We start from the raw sequence: 16,309 nt of genomic DNA, 5'->3' as shown, positions 1-16,309 counted from the left end.
TTGTTGGCAACCGGAAACTTGCTGTACTGTAAGCAATGTTATACAACTGTGGCTTCTTGGTTTAAGGATCGGCAGTGTCTTTTGTTGTGAGTGGCACAGTGGCGTATGTAGCTAGTAGAACCACTGTCTTGCATCGTCATAGACCTGGCTTAATAAACTTCCATCTGAGTTTCCATGTCCTCAGGACTTCATGGGCTTCCAGTTTCTTCCCAAGTATGTGCGGCTCGTCATGGTGATGTGGCACAAAATGGCTCCTCGTGTTCGGATAAGAGGGCAGTTGAGGAACATGTGGGGAGAATAAAAATGGGATTAATTAGTTGAAGTAGCTGCTTGATGTTCAGTAAGGACATGATGGCCCGAAAGGCCTCTTTCTGTATTGTATCTCCGTCGCTGTAACTGAGCAAGAGGCTGGGAGCCCGTGAGCCAGTTCTCATTAGGGGGATCGGAGATGGAGAGGGTCAGTAGCTTTAAATTCCTTGGTGTTAACGCATCAGAGCTTCTGTTCTGGGACCAGCGCGTAAACGCCATCATGACAACACCTCCCGAACTGGCGTGCTTAACTTCACTCGCCACAATCCCAAACTGATTCTATGAACTAGACTCACTTTCAAGAACTCTTTTAGAGTCAGTCATAGGAACAGGGCCTTCAGCCCATCGAGTCCATGTCAGACTATTATTCTGCTTGGTTCCATTGACCTGCACCGGAAACAACTCGCGTTCTCATTATTTTTTTTTGCACAGTTTGTCTTTTGCGCATTTGTTGTTGGTCTGCCTTTGTTTGCAACAGAAATCCTCCACAGGCCTGTGAACAGCAAACAATCCCAGTCGGAAACAACCAGGATGGTTGGCCTATCTCACCTCTGCAGGTACTGAACGCAGAATACTACAGTATAGTTGTTGTTCGTCTATCATCGTCGTCGATGAAGACCTCGACACCATTGATGGTGTCGAGACTAGCGCGTGATCTGGATTTAAGTGAGGGAGAGTTGCGCAGTGTCAGCCTCACTCTCGCTTCCCAATTCCCACCTGGATCCAGTGGCAAGACAGAATCGAGATGGCTGGAGATGGGACTAGGTGCAGTGGATGACCAGGATGTCTTCTGTGTCTTGTCGTGCTCTACACGTTCCACGACACTTGCAGAGACCGCCTTCTTGACCGTTGGACCTTCCATTGGTCTCGTCTGCTCAATCCACCAGAGTCTGTCTTCACATGCTGGCATAGGTATCTCCCTATCTCACCGAGGGTTTGAGACCTGTCGGCTACCCTCACCTGGTTTAGCGGGCTTGTCAGAGCCGTTGGCCCGGGGTGTGGCTGCTGTCGCATGCGAACAGCTACGGGGAGCCACAGGTGAGAGCTGAGTGCCAGGTGGGGACCAAAGGTGGACTAACCGCCCTGAAAAGGACGAGACATGTTCCCCCACCAGAGGTGCTAACCCTCCCTGACACCCCATACACCCCTACAGTACAGTACAGACCCCTCGGCCCACAATGTTGTGCCAATCTTTTAACCTACGCTAAGGTCAATCCAGCCCTTCATTCCCACACAGCTTCCCCACCTCCCCTGCCATTTTTCTGACATCCATGTGCCAGTCTGAGAGTCTCTTAAATGTTGTTAGTTTGTCTGCCTTTACCATTAGCCCTGGCAAGGTGTTCCATCACTCACCGCAGTGTAATGAACGTGGTAGTGTAGAGCCTAGCTTAATGCTTTACAGTACCAGCGGCCCAGGGTTCAAGTCCCGCCGCTGCCTGTAAGCAGTTTGTACATTCTACCCGTGGCCGCGTGGGTTTCCCTCCCACAGTGCAAAGACCTACCGGTTGGTAGGTTGATTGGCCATTGTAAATTGCCCTGTGGTTAGGCCAGGGTTAAGTGGAGGGTTGAAGGGCCAGAAGAGCCTGTTCTACACTGTATGTCAATAAATAAGTAAAATTTGCCCTGGCATCTCCCCCACCCCCTGCTATACTGTCCACCAGTCTTAAAACTTTGCCCCCTTGTACTAGCCGTTTCTGACCTGGCTGTCGACTCGCTCTGTTCTCTTGTGTATGATTTATATATAATTTCTGTACGTTTATGGTTTTTTTTTGTAGATTCTTTTTTTTTCCTGTGGGTGCCTGTAAGAAAACGAATCTCAAGGTAGTATGTGGTGACAGTTACATAATTTAGTTTGAGACGAGACGATAAAAGTGTTTAGAAGTGTGTGAAGGAGATTAGGGATGTGAGACTGAGGATGCTGCGTCTCATTTTGGTGATGTGGGGTGGGGCTGGATGGGAACACAATAAATCCACCCCCCCCCACCCGCAGCTGAAATAAGCTCGTGCCCTTCTACAATATGACCAGAAAGGAACCAGTGTTTTCTGTGCAAACATTGCTCACACGATACTAATAATGTTCCTGATGCATGACTGTTGGGAAAGCATTTTGCACAGGAAATTGTTTTTCTGCAGCCTCAAGCGAGGCTGGATTATTCCAACTTGCTATTGCTAATGAACTCGATTCTTCAATGGCTGGATCCATTTAATACTTTGTTTAACCAAAGCAGTAGCCAGGGTTTGGTTACACTATTGATGATCTGCCTACCAAGAATTTGCATGCTGGGGTGGTGCTTGCTTTTCAAGGGACCATCCACCAAGCTCATTTTACTGTGGGGCAGAAGATAACTTGTGTGTGGTTCTGCTGTGGAGTTAGTTAATCTGGAATGGATCAGGCTGCTTTTTGATGTTCTGTCTTATTTGAACTGTAGAGGATCTTGCCTCCATGTTTGGGGGTGGGGGAGGGAGGGGGAAGGATTGGGACTTTCCCCCTTAAATGGTACTGTGTCCTGATGAGGGGTCTCTGCCCGAAACATCGACTGTTCACTCTTTTCCTTAGATGCTGCCTGGCATCGAACCTTGAAGTGGATGGGCTACAGTACTTGACCCCACACCGGGTTCCATTCCTGTACCTGTAAATTGGCCGCTGAGTGTCATGTAATGGATTGAGAAGTGTGTATCAGAAGTGGCCTCACTTTTGCGTTTGTCCTTGGAGATGACTAAGAATCCTGGCCCTCAGTGGTGGGCTTTGAGATTGATTAATGCAGTGACTCTTACTTCTCCTCTGTTCTGTAATACAGCCTGGCTCCAGATTACGAATGGGTTTCATTTGTATTGTAAAGAACAACTTCAAAAGCAAATAAGAACAATTTCCAGAAGAGGGGTGAGAGGCAATATGTATGTTATGTCAGACTTTTGAATTTAATATTATGGGAGCTCATTCAAGTGTAGTGTCTATTAAAGCAACACACATCAAAGTTGCTGGTGAACGCAGCAGGCCAGGCAGCATCTCTAGGAAGAGGTACAGTCGACGTTTCAGGCCGAGACCCTTCGTCAGGACTAACTGAAGGAAGAGTGAGTAAGGGATTTGAAAGTTGGAGGGGGAGGGGGAGATCCAAAATGATAGGAGAAGACAGGAGGGGGAGGGATGGAGCCAAGAACTGGACAGGTGATTGGCAAAAGGGATACGAGAGGATCATGGGACAGGAGGTCCGGGAAGAAAGACAAGGGGGGGGGACCCAGAGGATGGGCAAGAGGTATATTCAGAGGGACAGAGGGAGAAAAAGGAGAGTGAGAGAAAGAATGTGTGCATAAAAATAAGTAACAGATGGGGTACGAGGGGGAGGTGGGGCCTAGCGGAAGTTAGAGAAGTCGATGTTAATGCCATCAGGTTGGAGGCTACCCAGACGGGATATAAGGTGTTGTTCCTCCAACCTGAGTGTGGCCTCATCTTTACAGTAGAGGAGGCCGTGGATAGACATGTCAGAATGGGAATGGGATGTGGAATTAAAATGTGTGGCCACTGCGAGATCCTGCTTTCTCTGGCGGACAGAGCGTAGATGTTCAGCAAAGCGGTCTCCCAGTCTGCGTCGGGTCTCGCCAATATATAAAAGGCCACATCGGGAGCACCGGACGCAGTGTATCACCCCAGTCGACTCACAGGTCAAGTGTTGCCTCACCTGGAAGGACTGTTTGGGGCTCTGAATGGTGGTAAGGGAGGAAGTGTAAGGGCATGTGTAGCACTTGTTCCACTTACACGGATAAGTGCCAGGAGGGAGATCAGTGGGGAGGGATGGGGGGGACGAATGGACAAGGGAGTTGTGTAGGGAGCGATCCCTGCGGAATGCAGAGAGGGGGGGGGAGGGAAAGATGTGCTTAGAGGTAGTGTCTATTAAGTAGTTTCCTATCGTGGTGATGGCCTGTACTTCATAGACAAGTCCAACATCTTCCAACCAAAAGAATTCTCACTGGGGTCAGAGGCTTCTGCAGAACATTTGCTCCCAGACAAGGTCACAGTAGTGGTTAGTGTGATGCTATTACAGTTCGGGGCATGCTGGAGTTCAGAGTTCAATTCTGGTGCCGTCTGTACGTCAACCCATGGAAAATGCGTGGATTTTTCCCTGGCTGCTCGATGTAATTTTTTTTTCCCTTCCATAGACCAAAGACATAGTTGGTTAATTGGTCATTGTAAATTGTCCTGTGATGAGGTTGGGATTAGTCAGGTTTGTCCAGGGACAGCATGGCTCGAAGAGCTGGAAGGGCCTACTACACGCGCTATCGCTAAATAAATGCCAAATTGTTGTTAAAGTTTGAAAAATCTGTTTGGAGCTAAACCTTGAAACTTAATCTCGTTTAGATTAAAGTCCACAAAGTACCTTTTCGATCTTGGCATTAATTGGATCATAACATGTTTTTGAGACAGTTAACAGCAATGGGTTCAAGCATCGTAAACCATACAGCAGCAAATCTTCAGAGCCTTCTGAAGCCTTAGAGCTGCCTCCTGAACACTGCTTGCCATTGGGGGAAATTATAAGCGGTCAATCTGAGACAACGTGAATGGGTTTTTTCCCCCTCTCTGGGGTGCCACATTCAAGGGGAGGGGAGACCCTCATTTAAAAAACACGATTGGACTGCTCTGGCAAGATAGCAGGTGCTGGCCGAGTTAGTGTTTGTCTTGCTGAAGAATTTGTGTCTTGAACTTCCTTGCAGAGGTACTAAATTCGGGTAATTTAAAAGATTGATGCATTTCTTTTTGTTTAGAGAAGGTGCTGAGTGGTTATTTTGTGACTGAGCACAAGTGGTTCTGCAGATGCTAGAAATCCGGAGTAACATGTACAAGACGCCAGAGGATCTCAGCCAGCATTTTCCCTCTGGAAAGCAGCAACCAGTCGACGCTTTGGGCCGAGACCCCTCCTCAGGACTGGAAAAGAAGGGGGCAGAAGTCGGAATGAGAAGGTGGGGAGGAGTACAAGTTAGAGCCAGGTGGATGGGATGAAGTGAGAAGCTGGGAGGAGATGGGTGGAAAAGGTCAAGGGCCGAAGAAAAATTTAGCTGAAAATTTAGTTATTTTGTGACGTCACTAATCATAGAAACATAGAAAATAGGTGCAGGAGTAGGCCATTCGGCCCTTCGAGCCTGCACCGCCATTTATTATGATCATGGCTGATCATCCAACTCAGAACCCCGCCCCAGCCTTCCCTCTATACCCCCTGACCCCCGTAGCCACAAGGGCCATATCTAACTCCCTCTTAAATATAGCCAATGAACTGGCCTCAACTGTTTCCTGTGGCAGAGAATTCCACAGATTCACCACTCTCTGTGTGAAGAAGTTTTTCCTAATCTCGGTCCTAAAAGGCTTCCCCTCTATCCTCAAACTGTGGCCCCTCGTTCTGGACTTCCCCAACATCGGGAACAATCTTCCTGCATCTAGCCTGTCCAATCCCTTTAGGATCTTATACGTTTCAATCAGATCCCCCCTCAATCTTCTAAATTCCAACGAGTACAAGCCCAGTTCATCCAGTCTTTCTTCATATGAAAGTCCTGCCATCCCAGGAATCAATCTGGTGAACCTTCTTTGTACTCCCTCTATGGCAAGGATGTCTTTCCTCAGATTAGGGGACCAAAACTGCACACAATACTCCAGGTGTAGTCTCACCAAGGCCTTGTACAACTGCAGTAGTACCTCCCTGCTCCTGTACTCGAATCCTCTCGCTATAAATGCCAGCATACCATTCGCCTTTTTCACCGCCTGCTGTACCTGCATGCCCACTTTCAATGACTGGTGTATAATGACACCCAGGTCTCATTGCACCTCCCCTTTTCCTAATCGGCCACCATTCAGATAATAATCTGTTTTCCTATTTTTGCCACCAAAGTGGATAACTTCACATTTATCCACATTAAATTGCATCTGCCATGAATTTGCCCACTCACCCAACCTATCCAAGTCACCCTGCATCCTCTTAGCATCCTCCTCACAGCTAACACTGCCACCCAGCTTCGTGTCATCCGCAAACTTGGAGATGCTGCATTTAATTCCCTCATCCAAGTCATTAATATATATTGTAAACAACTGGGGTCCCAGCACTGAGCCTTGCGGTACCCCACTAGTCACCACCTGCCATTCTGAAAAGGTCCCGTTTATTCCCACTCTTTGCTTCCTGTCTGCTAACCAATTCTCCACCCACACCAATACCTTACCCCCAATACCGTGTGCTTTAAGTTTGCACACTAATCTCCTGTGTGGGATCAGGATCAGTTTAAAATAAAAAAGTACTAATCCTAGGAAATGATTGTGCAATTGATCTGTTGGCCTGTTTTGTTTATTAAATTTGCCCACTATGTTGGGTTTTAGAATTGAGGTGCTTCAGGATGGACGGTAGTGTTGATGTGAACAGGATCCATGTCCCGTGATCAAATTAACCCAAATATTGATGATTGATGGATGCATGCATGCAGTCAGTCTGGAAGAAGTACCAAGGCAGGCTGGCGGCGTCTGACCCGGCTTGAGCCCATACGCCTTGCCAGACTTGACCCGACCTGAACCAGGTCCTGCTGTGGCCAACGAGGGAACAATGTGATGACTGCAGGCTATCTTAAGTGAGAATATTGATTGAGGTCTTGATGCAGATCATTTGTCACTTTGCAATTATTGTGTGCCTTCAGTGAACCTACGGTTAACGTACGATTCCCCTCGAGGGACCCGATGTCTGTGAAGCTGCCAGAAGTGAGGCCTGCAGTAACCCCCCACCCCCTCCCCACCAGACATATTACCAAAATCAGATAAATAGGTCACAAAACTGTTCCTCAGAGCTTGCTGGCTCTGAGCAACTGTGGTATAAGAAATAAACGTGGAATATTTGTAGTTCATTGGCACAGATATGACACTGAAATTCAGTTTTGACCTGCGTGTGAGGTCACTTAAGTGCTTGGGAGTTGCAAACTGCTTTCCCGTACTACACTAAGGTTCTAGTCCACTTTTCCACTGCTATTCTTGGAGTGAGTCCTGGGATATTTTCTGGGACAAAATATAGAATTTGGATGATGCTGTATCAGATGTTCTGCGCACTGGAGTATCTTACTCATTTTTTTTTTGTCCCTCCCTCTTTCTACCTGGAGATGAAGCCATATGGACTATTTTTCCCTCAGAACTACAGGTGTAATTTGGAAAATCGTCCCCCCTTTTGTTTCCATCCTGCTGACATAAGACCATTTGGCCCATTAACTATATGATAAGCCACTAACTTGTGGTGACTTTCCCCCACACTTCTCTCCGGGTTCTGCCATCCTCGGATGCCGCTGGAATGCCAGGTACCCCTGGCATTTTCTGTTTTTGTTTCAGGTGCCCAGCATCTGCACAGCACATGGCATAGCTTGAAGGCTGATGCCTCTCCGTTCCAGTGACCTGGGTTCAATCCTGGTGATACACACACACAGACACACACTATTGTTCTTTTTCCTCCATCCCTGCTGCTTTCTGCAGCTTAAAATGTACAGTCAGTGGCTATTGGTTACACCTGTTCGTTAATACAAATATCTAATCAGCCAATCATGTGGCAGCAACTCAGTGAATAAATGCAAGCAGACGTGGTCAAGTCGTTCAGGCCAAATATTAGAATGGAGAAGAAATGCGATCTTAGTGACTTTGACCGTGGAATGATTGTTGGTGCCAGACAGGGCGGTTTGAGTATCTCAGAAACCGCTGATCTCCTGGGATTTTCATGTGTAACAGTCTTTAGAGTTTATAGAGAATGGTGCAAAAAAACCAAAAACCATCCAATGGAGTGATGTTCTGAGGGCAAAAATGGCTTGTTAATGAGGGAGGTCAGAGGAGAATGGCCAGACTGCTTCAAGTTGACAGGAAAGTGACCAACTCAAATAATCGTGCCTTACCAGAGTGGTGCGCAGAAGGTCATCTCTGAATGCACAGCACGTCAAACCTTGAAGTGGATGGGCTACAGCAACAGGAGACCACAAACATCCACTCAGTTTATGGCTTGTCTTCTCTCTCCCAATACCGAAGGGTTATCGACCAGGGATGCTGCCTGACCTGTCGGCTATCCACAGCATCTCGAAGACCCAGTGACACGGACGGGTGACGAAGGGACGTCAATGGATGTTGGGCTGCCTCAGGTTGGTGCATCCTGGGATCAGGTGCCCGTGCAACCAGGAGGTACAAAGGACCGTGTCACTGAGCCCTGATTTGGAGGAGTGGGGTTGTGGGTCCTGTCACTGGCTAGTCCAGGGATCGTTGGACTATTAGAAGTTGAAGACCCAAGCCTGGAGGCCTAGAGGACTGTCCGTGTGGGTAGGAGGGAAGAAGGAAATGGGCTTATTTCACTGCTGTTGTGTTGTGCTCTGTGTTGTCCAGCCAAGGGCACATTCTTGGGTTGTGTTAGTTAATGCAAACGGCATATTTCACTTTGTTTTGATGTACAGATGATAAATATATGAATCTGAATCGGTGCAGTCTTCTATCAGCTGCTGAATAAGAGAGGAAATGACCTGTAACTTCTGATGGCTTGGACCTACGATGTAGGGGAATTTCAGATCAGGACGTCCTTGCCTGGACGGTGTTTTGGCATGTCAGAGGCCTAAATGCTCCCTCATTATACTCAGGTGATGGTTGTTCCCCGAGAGACCATTTTACTGAGTGAGGATTGAATGGAAACTTAGCTGACTCTTGGGCCGGAGAGTAGCACAGCTCTGATTACTTACCGACCTGCAGAAACAGCCTCAACACAGCAGGTCGCAGGCTGACAGCTCTGCTAATAGATAAATAGTGGAGCCTAATAATTAAGGGATAATCGGGGAATGCTGGCGTGTTTATCTTGGGGAAATTGCCCTTGAATTACCGATAATTGTGCCTTGTCAGAGGAGATGAAGAGTGACAAACTGGTAATTACCTGGTGCCCTAAAGTATGTAACCAATTAGGATTTGTTGTAGATATAATGCAGTAATGCTTTTATTGCCTGTTGAACAATTTCAGTCATTCCATTTTCTTGGCAGTAGAGGCAATCTCCTTCAGAACAAGTGATGCAGAGCGGATCAAGGAAAGACTATTTGGCTTGTCAGCTCTGTGCTTTGACGGATTGGTACGATATGCCCACTGGGCCTGAAAGCTCTGTTGATTGCCTTGTCCAGCAATATGCATTTGTTGGGAAAAAAGAGGGGATTGTTATTTGTGACTATAATGGGGACAGTAGGTGAGGAACTGAAACCTAAGTGAGCTCTGACAGCAGTACTCTGTCACCCCAGCCCACGAACGAAAGGAAAGCGAGCAAGAGCTTCCATGCCCACAGGTCAGAGCCAGCCCGTGTCCCGTGTGCGGTCGCCCTGACCCTCAGCATTTCCAGCCTGTCGACTTTCCTCAAGTCCCTCTTTCTCCCGCCCATTCTTTGTCTCAAGCATTCAGGTGGGAGCTGGTAAACTAATTGCTTTCCCAGTCATTGATGGATTCTCGGATTGGTTATGGAGGTGGATTTTTTTTTTTGCACTTCAACCCCAGCTGCTCCAAGTAAAGTGAAACAGAGCCCCCCAATCCCCCCGCAGTCCGGTTAGTGTTGCACTATCTGTGTTTGGACCTTGATGAATTCATGGTAAAACTCCACCTGTAGTGATGTATCTGGAATAAAACCCTTAAATACCTCATCATCTACTTGAAGCCCAACGTAAATGGCATTGAAGAGTTTATTTTCCTGGGACACTTTGCTCTTTTTGCCTGCCCGACCCACACCCCTGTTTACTGTCCCAGGGCCGAGAGGTATCGGGAGGTCTTGTCTCAGTATTGTCAATAGGCTTGGACTTCAAAGTTCTAATGTTGCAAGTGAATTGGTGGATGTGGAAAGCATTGGGAGTGATCAAATTGTTGGGGTTGCCCTGGTCATCCCTGATCACTTTTCTCCCATTCTTGTTTGGAACAGTATCAATGTTGGAAGGATGGTTATGTCTCCATAGTCATTGTTTCTTTTTGAAGACAAGATGTTCTTGGACAAAATGGTTATTTGTTTTGAACTCCTGTGAAAGGCGGTGACTGGTAATGCCTTCAAAACCTAGGTGTCCACTAAATGTCAGACCGAGGCTGGTGAAATCTAAAACGTTGACAAAGTTCTGTAGATACAGTATAGAGTATACTAACTGGGTGCATCGCAGTCTTGTACGGGAGCGTCAGTGCCTAGGAATGGGTACAGAAAGTGGTGAATCCCAATTGGGTTTAAAGTCACTGGCTCATGTCATGAAATTTGTTGTCTTGCAACAGCAATAATAAACAGTGGGGAGGGCTTTGCCTGAAATGGACTGAGGGCATTTGCAAGGAGTTCTGCTGCAAGACGGCAGCATCTATCATCAAGGACCCCCACCATCTGGGCCATGCTCTGTTCTCACAGTTACTGTCGGGCAGGAGGTAATGGAGCTTTTGGCCCCACACCACCAGGCTCCGGAATAATATTACCCTTCAGCCATCGGGTTCCTGAACCAGTGTGGATAAGTTCACGCACCACAACACTGAACTGTTCCACAACCTACAGACCAACGTTCTCTCTAATTTACAGCTGAGCGGACCAACCATTGCTCTGAGCAGGAGATTTCTACTCTGCCTGAAAATTACGCGGCACTTTAATTTTTAGTTTTTTGGTTTTTTTAAATATACAAACTATAATATTTAGAACAACAATTGAAAAATCACTTATGAAAGGATATAATGAAATGCAGTACAACAAAGAAAATCTTTTACGCCTTGTAAACTTTTTTAATTAGAAATTTATTTTCTATAAACACTGTCCAGATTAATTTTGCACTCAGGTGAAAGATGTGTTTTAATCCTCATTAGATCACCCAAATGTTCCACTTCTAGTCAGTTTCTGGATTTGTATTTGATTGAATTTATCAGACTGAATCCACATTTGCAGTCAGCACTAGAAGATTGAAATGTTCGAAGGATGTCAACAAGAATTGGCAGTTCTTCAAATTCTTCGTTTCATCAGCTTAGTGAATGTCTTAATTGAACCAGTCTTGACTTACCCAGAGAAGACATATTTAAAATCAGTATTGCTGCGCTAGTTTGAGGCAATGCTTCTGTCTTAGTTTGTAATAGTAGCTAGGTATTTTGTTTGTCAGTCGTGCAATATTCTCTTTTCCAAATTCAAAACTGGGTCAAAAGCTTGCCATTCCCTTAACTCATCAGCAGGAAATTTATTATCCGAGTGACAATACCCATGTTGAATGGATTGAATAATAGGCGCGATATCAACATCAGAACTTGTAAGTGCAAGTAGGCCTTTCACTTTGTCAATTGTATCTACACGGCAACAAAGGCTACGTGTGCGGCAGCATTTCGGTCACTGTGTGGCCACCGACCGATGCCGCTTGGAGGGAACAGTGCTACAGACTCACTTTCAAGGACTCTACAACTTGTGCTCTTAGTTTTACTTAGTTATTTGCACAATTTGTCTTTTGTATATTGTCGGTCATCATGGTTTTTCATAATTCTATTGTATTTGTAAATGCCAACAAGAAAGTGAATTTCAGGGTAGTATATGGTGATGTACATGTACTTGGTTAATAAGTTTACTGTGACTCACTTCACGGTAGATGAGGTGTAATTATGAGGGTCCTGAGTCACTGGAACTTCCTTCCTCAAAGATCAGTGAGTACAGAATGTTTGGATTTGTTGGCAGCAGTGTTGGACTCGTAACACGTCATTTATTTGTACAGTTTATCTTTTGCACATCGGTTGTTTGTCAGTCTTTGATGTAGTTTTCCAATGATCCTATTGCATTTCTTTATCCTGCTGTGAATACCTGAAAGAAAATCCATATCAGTACATGGTGATATATACATACTTTGATAATAAATTCACTTTGAACTTTTAAACTTAGAACTTTGAGCAAGAAGGTGGATCACTCGCTACTGGAGATGGGGTGGGGGGAGGAATGCAGAGCTGGCTTTGTTCAGATTAGCCGCTGATTTGTTGAATGCTTGAGTAGACTCTGGTTCAAGTGGCCTACCCATTTGTTTGTATGTTCATTTCTTTTCCTTTTTCTTTCTTTGCAGGACCCTTTGATTACTTCCACTTTCCAGAATGCTGGCCTTGGACCGAGACTCCACCCACTCTCGTTCGGAGAAGGAGTTGAAGTTGACCCTCTGCCACCGAAGGAGATCAGGTGATTAGTGGGTTCCCCCTCTCCCTGACCGGTCGAGATGTCCATGGATCGCTGATGCATGGCCGAAGGTCGTTGGTCTGTTCGGGTGGTACAGTAGTGTGGTGGCTAGCTTAACGCTTTGCAATGTCAGCGACTGGGGTTCAACACCTGCTCTGTCTGTACGTACTCCCTGTGAACAGCTAGTTTCCTCTGGGTGTCCCAGGCTCCCCCACATTCTATCGAAGCAAGGTCAGTAAGTTATGGGAATGCTAGGCAGCTGCCAGAAGCACAGCAATACTCGTGGGCTCCCCAAGCAGATCCTCAGACTGTCGGAGGAAACCCACACGTTTCACGGGGAGGATACACAGACTCCTTACCAGACATCCCACCCTGCGAAAACTCATTTCAGGGAGGTAGCACCATCAATTTGCGGGAGACTTCCGGGAGAGGTGGGATGTCTGCAATAGAGTAGCTCCTTAGCAGCTAGCCAGCTAGTTTAAATAACGTTAGCTATGCTAATGAACAAATGACACCTGTTAAACTCACCTCAACATGTCTTTTACAGTCTTAACCCACCATGGGCAATAGAAAAGTCACTGTTGCAAACAGCGCAGCGAGCAACACTGTCATTATTTTTGACCCCTATTAGGCAGGGGTATACTTTAGAGTAGTCTGGGGTGACGTACGTTTTATTTTTTTTTGGAACACTCTGCAATGGCACGCTCTCGCTCGTGCTCTCTCTCTCGTGGTCGCTGGCGCGCTCTCGCTCGCTGTCTCTCGCTCGCACGCTCGCTTGCCTTCACTCTCGCTGTCGCGTGTGCACTCTCTCTCGTGGTCGCTTTCGCGCTCTCCCTTGCTTTTCTCTCGCTCGCTCTCAAAAAACTTGATTTCCATGATATTGTATATAACTTGCGGGCATCAGGGAGCCACTATTAATATGCGGGAGACTCCCGGAAGTTGCGGGAGACTCCCGGAAGTTCCGGGAGAGGTGGGATGTCGGCCTTACAGATGATGGTGGAATTGAACTCTTGAACTCCGATGCCCCAAGCTGTGTAGTGTCGCACTAACCTCTACACCACCATGGTGCCCATGTGCAGCTGAAGGGAAGGTGAGAAAAACGGTGAACGATAAGGGTCCAGAGCTTGTTGCCCAGAAGGGAGATGGATAGAAACACCTGACTACTGTCTGAATGAACTCTTGAAAACCCATTTAAGAACCCGGACTCTGAGCCGGTTAGTGGATTATCCCAGACATCTCACTTTTAAAAATGTGCTTTATTTGTTTGTGTTCAGTGTTGTGGTGAGTGAATTTTTCCACTCTGGTTCAGGAGCCTGATAGTTAAAGGATAGTACCCGCCACTTGTCTGTTGTTTCCTTCGGTCTCTCTGTTCTGTCGCCACATTCCTGATATTGATATTGTTGGACTACGTCAAGATTTCAATTTTATTGATTTCTGGGTTCCAGTTCATTGGCATCGCAGTGAATGAAAACCTAACCAGCCCAGCCTCACCTTGTGCGTCATCCTCGTCCCACAAACACTCAGCTGCTGTTATCTGATGAAATAACATGTTGCATCTTGTGTGTTGTTGTTTTTTCTCTCTTTCTCTGTCACCCACCCATTGGGCCCCAGCATGACTCCTAAGTTACTCATCTATGTGGGTGTTTTTCCCGAGTTAATGCCTTTAGCGGTGTGAGTCAAGTGTAGTTTGTTTGAGATAACGGGTTGCTTCTGTTAACCCTTCTTGTTGAAAAATGTGCTTTTTTTTGCCTGTTGAGCAACATTATGCTTCAGAAATAATCTGCGGTTGCTGAATATGGAATGGAAAACATTGAATACTACAGTACTTTACAGACCCTTTGGCCCACAATGTGTGCTGTCCTTTTAACCCAGTCTAAGATCAATCTAACTTTTCCCTCCTACATAACACTCTCTTTTTCTATCTTCCATGTGCCTATCTAAAAGTTTCCTAAATGCCCCTTGCGTATCTAACCCCACTACCACTCCTGGGAGGATGTTTAATGCACTTCCTTCCTAGCGTGTCGCACCAGACAGTCAGCCGTTCTTGTCTGGTGCGTAGTGTCAGGATTAACCGGGTCATGATATGAACGTTCCTGACTCGACCCTTGTTTTTTACGAGGCTAGCTCAACGCTCAACCCGGCATGGATGGAAGGTGTGCCCGGGGGGACGGGGGGGGGTGCGGTGTGTGTGGAGTGGCAGCCCGACTTGGATTCAAACTCGGGAGCCTTCGCTCCGGAGTCCAGTGCCGATGCCACTGTGCCACCAGCCGGCCGTTTAATGCACTGAATTCTGTTTTTTTTAAAATAAAAATTAATTCTAGCAACCCTACTGTATTTTCCTCCAACAGCTTTAAAATTGTGCCTCCTGTATTAGCTACTTCTGCCCTGGGGAAAAGGTTTGTCTATCCACTTGATCTATGCCTCTTATCTTGTGCATCTCTGTCAATTCACCTCTCATCCTCCTTCGCTCCAAAGAGAAAACTCCTAGCTTGCTCAACCTATCCTCATTGAGACATGCTGTCTTATCCAGGCAGCGCCAGGTAAATCTCCTCTGCACTCCCTCTAAAGCTTTTACACCCTTCCTATGATGAGGTGACCAGAACTGAACACTACTCCCAGTGCGCATCCAGCACCATTCAGTGATTATGTACTGTACTTGCAATGACGTCAGGACTGCTAGATTCAAAACCAGTTACTTCAAGTTCAAGTTTGTCACTCAGCTGTATACATGTACACCACCAATTGAAACAGTTCTTCCAGACCAAGGTGCATAACACAGTACATATAACTCACACACATAGTACTATTACCACAAATAATAAGGTGCATTTATGATAAAAGTTTAAAAAGTAAAATAGTATAACGCCACTGGTACTTCAGATGTGATGAGACCTGCATGGTGAAAGGGAGTTCAGTGCTCTTACAGCCTGGGGAAAGAGGTTGTTTTGCATCCTGATGGTTCCTGTCCTCACGTTACGGTACCTCCTGCCTGATGGTAGGGGGTCAAAGAGATTGTTGGTTGGATGGGATGGATCTTTGCCCATGTTAAGGACCCTGCTTATGCAGTGCTCCTGATAATTATCTCTGGATGGAAGAGGGACCCTGATGAACCCCTCAGTAAACCTTGAAATCCTTTATAGGGACTTGTGGTCAGATGCCTCGCAATTCCTAGATCAGCCAGTGACGCAGCTGGGTGGGACGCTCTTGACGATGCTCCTGTTTTTAAAAAAAAGGTTAAAGTTGGGGCAGGGGAGGACACCACACCACAATCTCCTCAGGAAGTGGAAATGCTGTGGTGCTTTCTTGACTAAAGAGGTGGTGTTGAAGGACCAGGTGAGATCGTCTGCCCACAAACTTGGTGCTCCTAACTCTCCACGGAGGAGCCGCGTACGTGCCAGTGAGGAGTGGTCAACCTGCGCCTTCTGAAAGTCCACAGTCACCTCTTTGGTCTCGTCCACATTGAGACTCCAGCTGTTGTGGTCACACCATCGTACCGGCTCCTGGAGCTCCTCTCTGCATGCCGTCTCGTCCTCCTTGTTGCCGAGGCCAGTCCTGGTCGTGTCATCAGCGAGCTGGATGAATCAGTTCAAATTAGATCTAGTGGTGCGGTCGTGTGTCAGCAGTGTGAAAAGCAGTGAGCTGAGAGTGCAGCCCGGTTGGGGAAGGGGGTACCAGTACTAGGTGTGATGAAGCCCAAATAGTAAGGCTGTTCAACACCTCCACCCACCCCACCATGCCCCACCACCACTACTTTATCATTTCCTCCCAGTCACCTTGGGTACAGACACTCCTGTAACGTGGATCACTTTATGGACATACAAACAATCGATGTATCTTATGTATT

General features: G+C 46.7%; 1 protein-coding gene across 1 annotated transcript in view; it reads left to right on the top strand.

The window, feature by feature from the left end:
• Nucleotides 1-16,309, top strand: part of rflnb (refilin B) — a 38,273-nt gene that overhangs the window by 17,549 nt on the left and 4,415 nt on the right. Inside the window, exon 2 of the mRNA XM_072242795.1 lies at nucleotides 12,359-12,468. Within this exon, the coding sequence (XP_072098896.1) occupies nucleotides 12,359-12,468 (110 nt within the window). The remainder of the gene's footprint in view (nucleotides 1-12,358; nucleotides 12,469-16,309) is intronic.

Source organism: Mobula birostris, chromosome 25 (assembly GCF_030028105.1).
Source record: "Mobula birostris isolate sMobBir1 chromosome 25, sMobBir1.hap1, whole genome shotgun sequence".
Lineage (NCBI taxonomy): Eukaryota > Metazoa > Chordata > Chondrichthyes > Myliobatiformes > Myliobatidae > Mobula > Mobula birostris.
Note: the sequence above shows the minus strand (reverse complement) of the source record. Positions and strands in the feature narration are given on the sequence as shown.